The sequence below is a fragment of the Frankliniella occidentalis genome, unplaced genomic scaffold, assembly GCF_000697945.3.
Source record: "Frankliniella occidentalis isolate FOCC.00 unplaced genomic scaffold, Focc_3.1 Scaffold151, whole genome shotgun sequence".
In the NCBI taxonomy this organism is placed as follows: domain Eukaryota; kingdom Metazoa; phylum Arthropoda; class Insecta; order Thysanoptera; family Thripidae; genus Frankliniella; species Frankliniella occidentalis.
Window position 1 is genome coordinate 1 of NW_026267278.1, and position 7,513 is coordinate 7,513.

The window sequence follows — 7,513 nt, forward strand, 5'->3', positions numbered from 1 at the left end:
TAATCGATTGAGCCTTCGTGGCTCGGTTCTTGTCATTAAAGAAAAATATGAAAGACCTTAATTTTAAGTGTGGGGACACTTTGTCTTCACCCGACGAAAACCGACGGCCGCACCGCGGTCGCGCCAAGGAAGGACATCAAGGTCGTCGTCTTGGGGTGCAGTTCGCCCCTGAGCTGGCCTGCATCTTGACCTCAAACAGGTGGGGAGCGCCTCGAACTATTCTTCCATTCATACTTGCGGATGTCAACTCGTCGTCACCCTCTGGTCAGCCCTGGGGAACAAATTACAAAACTGATGTTACTGTTCCGCACAGTATGTGTTAAGATAGTGCAACTTTAAAGACAAAGCTCAAGTAACCTCACCCTTCTTTCACCCTCAACAGCCAGGTTCACACCATCAACTCGATTGACTCCGACCTCCGACCCCTCAGTGTGGGCAGTCGATGCAGTCTTACGAGGAAGCGGTTGATGCAGGTTCCAGAATAACTACGCAGAAAGTTAACAAACAATTAAAAATGCACTCCAGTTCCGTTGTACCATTGCCTATTTACAGGGAATGGCCGGGAATGACCATGGCCCCGCCTTAGGGATCACCCAAAAAGTACGTCCGCTTTTCTTAGATTCGGTCGGCAGATTGCAGGAGCTCGGCGCCTGCGAAATTTAGGGTAGGCCACCCAGCAGTGCACGCGTGCACTGAAGGCAAGATGTTGCCTACCGATCAGGCGCTTTCACAGCTTCAATGCTTCAATTGGCTAAACTGGGCAGTTAGTTTGGTAACGGCAAATGGCAGACGTACTTTCTGGATGCTCCCTTACGGGCAGAAGAAGTAGGCACTAGGCATCCCCCCCCCCCCCTTGGGCGTAAGTACTTAGGTATGAGTAATGCGCATTTGCGGCGAAAAAATTTACCTGAGTAGTCGCATCGGCATCAGGTTGTACACCATCCTCAGGAAGGGCCGGACCGGACTCACACAGCAGTGCTGCTCGATCTGAAAGCAACGACACGCAAGTTTGATACGCTTCTCTCGCGGCAGGGGCTTTGCCTGCAACGAGACTTGCTCGGTACTACTACTCACTGTGTGCGGCGCGCTCCTCCCCCGGCCTGCTCTGTCTCCCCTCACACATCGTCGGCGTCGTCCTCGGAGTCGAAGTAGTAGTGGGTGGTAGACGTTCTGCCACTCCTCCGCCTGGTAACCGCGGCCGCGCGGCTGTCCTCGCTCGGCGCCCCTGAAGCCGCCCCGAGCGTTGCCGCGGCCTCGGACATAGCTGCCTCCCCCGACGTCGCCGCGGCCTCGGACACAACTGTCGCTTTCCTCCTGCGCCATGGCCTCCTTTTCCTAATGGGCGCGCCGTTCTCGCCCTCCTCTTGGCCTTTGGGGATGTTGTTCCGGCGCCTCCACACCCGTTCGGCTATTTTGTCCTTGTTGGCCTGCGAGTAGGCGCGGCAGTAGGCGCGCCTCCGCTCCAGCCTCTCCACGAGGTCCATCGGTATGTCCTGGTTGCGCCTCCCCTCTTCAATCTTCTGCCGGATGAGTCTCGCGTACTCCTGCTTCTGGTGGCGCACCCTCTGCCGCTCGGCCTCGATCACGTCCGGAGGTTGCTCCCTGAGCTTTTGCATCTGCCTGTGGTAGCGCTCGCGCCTGTACTTCCGCCGCGCCTCCAGCCTCTCCCCCGTGAGCTTCTTGGGTCCGCGTTCTGCGGCGAGCTGGCGCCGCCGCTCGGTGATCCTCCCCTTGTTCCGCCGGTGGTACTCCCTCGCGTAGGCGCGCCGCTTCTCCAGCTGGGCCTCGAGCTCCGCGAGCGCCTCCTCCTGCGTCATCGGCCCCTCCGGTCGGTCCTCGAGCGACCCGTCCTGCTGGGCGCGCTGGCGCGCCTCGAGCAGCTCCTGGTCGCGGTTGGCGCACCTCTGCCGCTTGAGCGCATTTATCCGCTCCCTGTTGCGCTCCTTGTAGCGCCGCTGGTAGTCGCGCCGCTCCTCCTTCACGGCCTCCAGGCCCCTCTCCTCGACGCGCTTGCGGCTCATGTACCTCGCGTAGTCGCGGCCTATCTTCAGCCGCGCCTCGCGCTCCTCTGGGGTCTCTCCGGGGCGCGCCGGCTTCGGGATTGGGGGCGCCCCCGGGCTGCGGACACGGCGGGGGACCGCCCGCCGCCGTCGCCGCTGAGGACAATCGGTTTCTGGAGTCTCTTTTTTCGGCGACCGCGCCCGCCCCCTGGCCGCCACCTGCCGCTGCTTCTGGGCCGCGCGCCTCTGGCTGGCGTCCTCCCTCTCCCCACGGGCCAGTCGCTGGTCCGCCGTCTCGTTCTGGATGCGACCCCATATGTACACGCTCGCCTGCATCCTGGCGTTCTCCCGCCTCTTGCGCACCCTGGCCGTCAGCGCCCGCTCCGCCGAAGTCCTGGTGGTCCTGGTCCACCTACCGCCGCCACTATCTGCGGACGATTCGGTCTCAGACCTCTCAGACTGATGGTTGTCTAAACGCCAACAATCCCCCGACGACTCGGACGCAGCCTGCTCACTACTGTCCTCAGACGATTCAAACGCAGCCTGCTGTCGCGCTTGTTTACTCGGTTTACTCGCTTTGCCCTTTGAGCTCTGTCTCTGCTGTTTCTTTGCATTCGGTTCACTCCGCATTTCGTCTTGTAGAACTGAGCCATTTGGATTCACATCGAGCTTCTCCTGCTTCGAGTCCGTCGGGCTTTGAGTCGGTTTCACGGGAGCAGCCGCCTGGCCTGGCGGGCGCGGTCTGGGACCGACCAGCTTGTCAAAGTCGTCTTGGCCGCCCTTCCAGCCCCACGGAGGCAGCGTGATGTACGCGTCGTAGAACTCGTCCGGTGGCGACCCGGTCCTCCTCAGCACAACAGGGTTGTCGTCGGTCCTGGAGAGGGCGGCCACCTCGAGCACGCCGTCCTGCACGACGCCGATGGTGCGGTAGAAGGCCTCCCCGGCCGCGCGCACCTCCGCGGCGCTGCCGCCGGCACCTTCCTTCTCCATGTGCCCGCGGTACGCGTCCGGGCCGGCGAAGCTGGTCAGCTGGGCGTAGGTCGGCCACTTGTTGACGACGTGGTTCACCACCGAACGCCGCACCACCGGGTGGTGCTTCTCGTCCTCGAACAGCTGCACCGCGAGCGCGCGGAAGACGCAGTTGCCGTCCCTGCGCACGGTCTTGTACAAGCCGCCAAACTCGTCGGTGCAGTCCTCGCCCCCGCAAGTGACAGATGTCCCACTGTCCGCCTCTTGCACACTCTTCTTTTCCGAGTCACGCATTTCCTCCAGAGGTGCGGGCGCGGCCACTTGCTGCTCCGACGTCTTATGTTCGATTACCGGTTTAACCTCGATGACCTGGATCTCATCGTCAGACTGAGTGTCGTGAGAGTCAGAATGGCTTCCGGAAGTGTTCTTGCCCAGCAGTTCTGTGCTGGGTCCTGCCGCACTTGCCGTCCACGTTTCTCCCGCTAGAGGGTTCATCGGCGGCGCATGGGGCATCTCGGGGCGCGTGGCGGGGCGCATCCGCACCACGCCGCCCCGCGGCCCGCTCACGACGGCTTCGCCGTTGAGCTTGTGGAGATCCGCCTTGGAGCCCTTCCAGCCGAACAGGGGCAGGGTGATGCACACGTCGTAGTGGTCCGCGGGTTCTGCCGCGATCCTCCGCAACACGATGGGGTTGCGCTTCTGCTGCGTCGCCACCTCCATCACGCCGTCCTGCACGATGGCCACGGTGCGGAAGAAGCCCTCCCCGGCCGCGCGCGCCTCCACGACGCCACCGCTGCCGAGACGCTCCATGTAGCTGCGGTACGAGTCCTGCCTGTCGAAGCCGGTCAGCTCTCTGTAGGTGGGCTCCCAGTTCTTGAGGACGTGGTTGAGGACGGCGGTTCTCACCACCTGGTGGTGCTTTTCGCCGCCGAACACCTGCTCCGCGAGCGCGCGGAAGATGCAGTTGGCGTCCTTGCGCACGGCCTTGTACACGGCTCCAAACTCGTCGGTGTAGTGCGCGCCAGTAGTACCGGCGGTGGTGCCGGCGGTGGTGCCGGTGGTGGTGCCGGCGGTGGCGCCGACGGCGGTGCCGGCGGTAGTGCTGGCGGTAGTCCTGACGGTAGTGCTGACGGTAGTGCTGACGGTAGTGCTGACGGTAGTGCTGACGGTAGAGCTAGCGGTCTCTGCTGACGGCTCTACAAGATCTCCATTGCCTTGGCGCCCATGGTTTCCTAAAGATGGTACGGCGACGGGTTTCGGGGTCTTCGCCTCTTTCCGGTAGTAGAGCTTGACGAGGTCGTCCTGGGCGCCCCGCCAGCCGCCCAGCGGCACGGTGATGCAGGGGTCGTAGTGCTGCCCCGACCTCCGCAGCACGATGGGGTCGCGGTCGTCCTGCCGGGCGGCCAGCTCGATCACGCCTTCCTGCACGACGGCCACGGTGCGGTAGAAGGCCTCGCCGGCGGCACGCGCCTCCACGAGGCCGCCGCGGTGGCCCTCTTTGCTCATGAACTGCTTGTAGTCCGTGAACTCGGCGAAGCCCGTCAGCGGGGCGTAGTCCTCCCAGTTCTGGTCGATGTGCTTAAACACCCCCGTCCGCACCACCGCGTGGTGACTCTCGTCGCTAAACAGCCGCGCCGCGAGGGCGCGGAAGACGCACTCGCCGTCCTTGGTCACGGCCTTGTACACGGCGCCGAACTCGTCGGTGTAGCTGGCGCCCACCGGCAGCACGTCGTCGTCTGGTGTCGCATCTCCCAAGTTCTGGCAGCTCTCCGCGTCCTCCGGTCCACTATCAAGCATCACTAAACCCTCGTTCTCCCGGAAGGCGTCAAGTGCTCCTGCAGTCTCCTCCGGTGCTTCAATTTCCAGTTTCACCAGGCTACCTAGTGGCACCTCGATGTGACCTGGCGTGTTGTTCAAGTCCTCCCCCTGCACCGACCACGGTTGCACCAGGGTGGGTTGCACCAGGGTGGGTTGCATCAGGGTGGGTTGCACCAGGGTGGGTTGCACCAGGGTGGGTTGCATCAGGGTGGGTTGCACCAGGGTGGGTTGCACCAGGGTGGGTTGCACCTGGAGGCGCCCGCCCTCCTCACGCCATGGCGGCAACTGCCCCTCTCCCTGCACATGCTCCGGAACAATCCCGCGCGCCTCCGGCCTCGACAGCTGCACGTCGAGCTGCCGATCAATGTCCTGCAGCTCCTGCATCTTCTCAAGGGCTTTTTGTTTTGCCCGCCTCCCCCGCGGCCGCGCTGGCCCATAGCACCGGCCCGCAGTGCCTACTAGCTGGTCCGCGTGCCCTTCGTCGGGGTGCCTCCCCGCTCCAGCCTGGCCTGACCTGGACGGCCCCGCGACGGCGGAAAGCTCGGGCAGCCTGTTCTCCGTCACCAGGATCCGCCAGCCCAGCGCGATCATGTCGGCATCGCCGCGCTTCCATCCTCCGGGCGGCAGGATGACGCATGTGTCGTAGAACACCGTGGGGTCCTCGCCGGTCTTGCGCAGGACGATGGGGTCGGCGTCGTTCCTCAGGGAGAGCACCTCGAGCACGCCGTCTTGCACGACGCCGACGGTGTGGTAGAAGGCCTCCGCGGCCGCACGCACCTCCACCGCGCCGCCGGGAGAGCCGTCCCTCTCCATGAACCGGCGGTAAGTGTCCTGGTTGGCGAAGCGGGTCAGCTTGGCGTAGGTCGACCACCAGTTGTTGAGGACGTGGTTGACCACGCCGCGGCGCACCACCCGGTGGTGCTTCTCATCGTGGAACAGTTTTAAGGCGAATGCGCGGAAGACGCAGTTGCCGTCTCTGCGCACGGACTTGTACACGGCGCCGTACTCGTCAGCGAATTCGACGGGCTTAGGGGGCTGCTCGGCGAGTCTGCTGCCTGCACCCTTGTCGCACGCCTCTGCCAAGCGGTCCGTTTCTGGCTCTTCCGGGGCGTCGGCTAACTTAGCCTCTTCGAGCCAGACTGTCCACGTTGGACACTGCTCCGGGTCCTTCAGCTCCATTTTCGGCTCGTACTCTGGCATCTCCAGCGACTCTGTCAGGCTGCTCTGCGAGTCGGAAGTGCCCCCGCGCGAGCCCTCGTCCTGGACCTGCTCTCGACGCCGACGTCGTTCCCGCGCTTTCCGCAGTCGCTCCTCGGGCACCTCCGGCGTCTGGTTCGCGAAGCGCTGCACCTCCACGACGTGGTGCCTCGCGTTCAGCGACTCCCGGAGGCCTTCCTGGAGGCCCCCATGGTAGTTTGCGCTGTCCTTCTCCAGCTGCAGCGCGCGCTCCTCCTCTGTCATACTCTGGCGAGTGTCGCGCATTTTCTCGGCCTTCTTCTTGTTCCGCACGGCGGCATCCGGCGGCTCGGTGGACTCCGCCTCTTCTCGTTCGGCGCGGGACTCATCCGGGGCTGCCACTGCTCCCACCCTGTACAGCGACTCCTCCAGCTTGGCGATGTCGACCTGGCCGCCCTTCCAGCCGGCCGCGGGCAGCGTGATGCAGGCGTCGTAGTGCTCCGCGGGCACCTCCCCGACCTGGCGCAGCACGAGCGGCTTCTCGCCGTTGCTGATGAGGTGGGCCATCTCGAGCACGCCGTCGTGGACGACGGCCACGGAGCGGTAGAAGGCCTCCCCGGCCGCGCGCACCTCCACGAGGCCGCCGCGGGCGCCGTCCTGCTCCATGTGCCGGCGGTACTCGGCCGCGTCGGCGTGGCCGCTGGTCAGCTGGGCGTAGGTCGACCAGTGCCTGGCGACGTGGTTGACCACCGAGCGTCGCACCACCGGGTGGTGCTTCTCGTCCTCGAACAGCTGCACGGCGAGCGCGCGGAAGGCGCTGTCGGCGCACCCGCGGACGACGTGGTACAGCGCGCCGTACTCATCCCGGTCCTCACCAAGTTCGCGCAGATTGTCGAGCCTAACCTCGCAGCCCTCGTGTGTCTCAAGTTTGTCTTGGCAGAGGAGCGCGGCGGGGGCGGGGCCCGCGTCGGCCGGCTCGCAGGGAGCTGGGTCGTCCTCCTGTTCAATGTCCCGCATTCTGCTGTCAGTCATTACTGGCCACTGGCATCACTAACACAACACTCACTGTCACTACTGATGACAATGACACGCGCGAGCAGACGGGCACACGCCTGTTCACTGCCTCTGCTGCTTTCAGTCACTGACACGACTGACACTCACTACGTCACTGGATATCGCTAACAGCACGCGCGTGCGGGCCGACACTGTTCCTGTTCACTGTCGTTGCTGTTGTCAGTCACTGCCACTCACTACGGTGTCCGGTGTGTCACTAACAGCAACAGCGCACGCGCGCTGGCCGTCAGCGCGGCGCGTCTCACGTAGGACCGCGCTCGGGCGCGCGGCGCGACACACTAACACCAACACACTATTTTACTACTCACATACACGCAAGCCTTGCGGACGCCGGGCGGCCGGGCGCTGCGCGTGCTGCGCGGCGCGGCGACGCAGCCGACCCGAACCCAACCTGGCCGAGCCGAAGCCGAGCAAAAGCCGAGCGAGCGAGTTTGCGGGGCGGGTAGGGGCGGGCTAGGGCGGGCGGTTCGGCGGGG

At 64.4% G+C, this 7,513-nt stretch overlaps 1 protein-coding gene across 1 annotated transcript; it reads right to left on the reverse strand.

Annotated features, from left to right (window-relative positions):
* Positions 1 to 6: 6 nt before the first annotated feature.
* Positions 7 to 7,490, reverse strand: LOC113206747 (uncharacterized). The gene is made up of 4 exons (XM_052271141.1): positions 1,075 to 7,490; positions 908 to 987; positions 363 to 485; positions 7 to 271 (listed from the first exon to the last, which is right to left on the reverse strand). Exon 1 carries the CDS (start codon positions 6,993 to 6,995, stop codon positions 1,116 to 1,118), a length of 5,880 nt encoding a protein of 1,959 aa, XP_052127101.1. The 5' UTR covers positions 6,996 to 7,490; the 3' UTR covers positions 7 to 271; positions 363 to 485; positions 908 to 987; positions 1,075 to 1,115.
* Between the last annotated feature and the right edge of the window lie 23 nt (positions 7,491 to 7,513).

Coding starts and splice junctions, on each gene's coding strand:
- LOC113206747 (XM_052271141.1), bottom strand. CDS start 6,995: ATGACTGACAGCAGAATGCGGGACATTGAACAGGAGGACGACCCAGCT.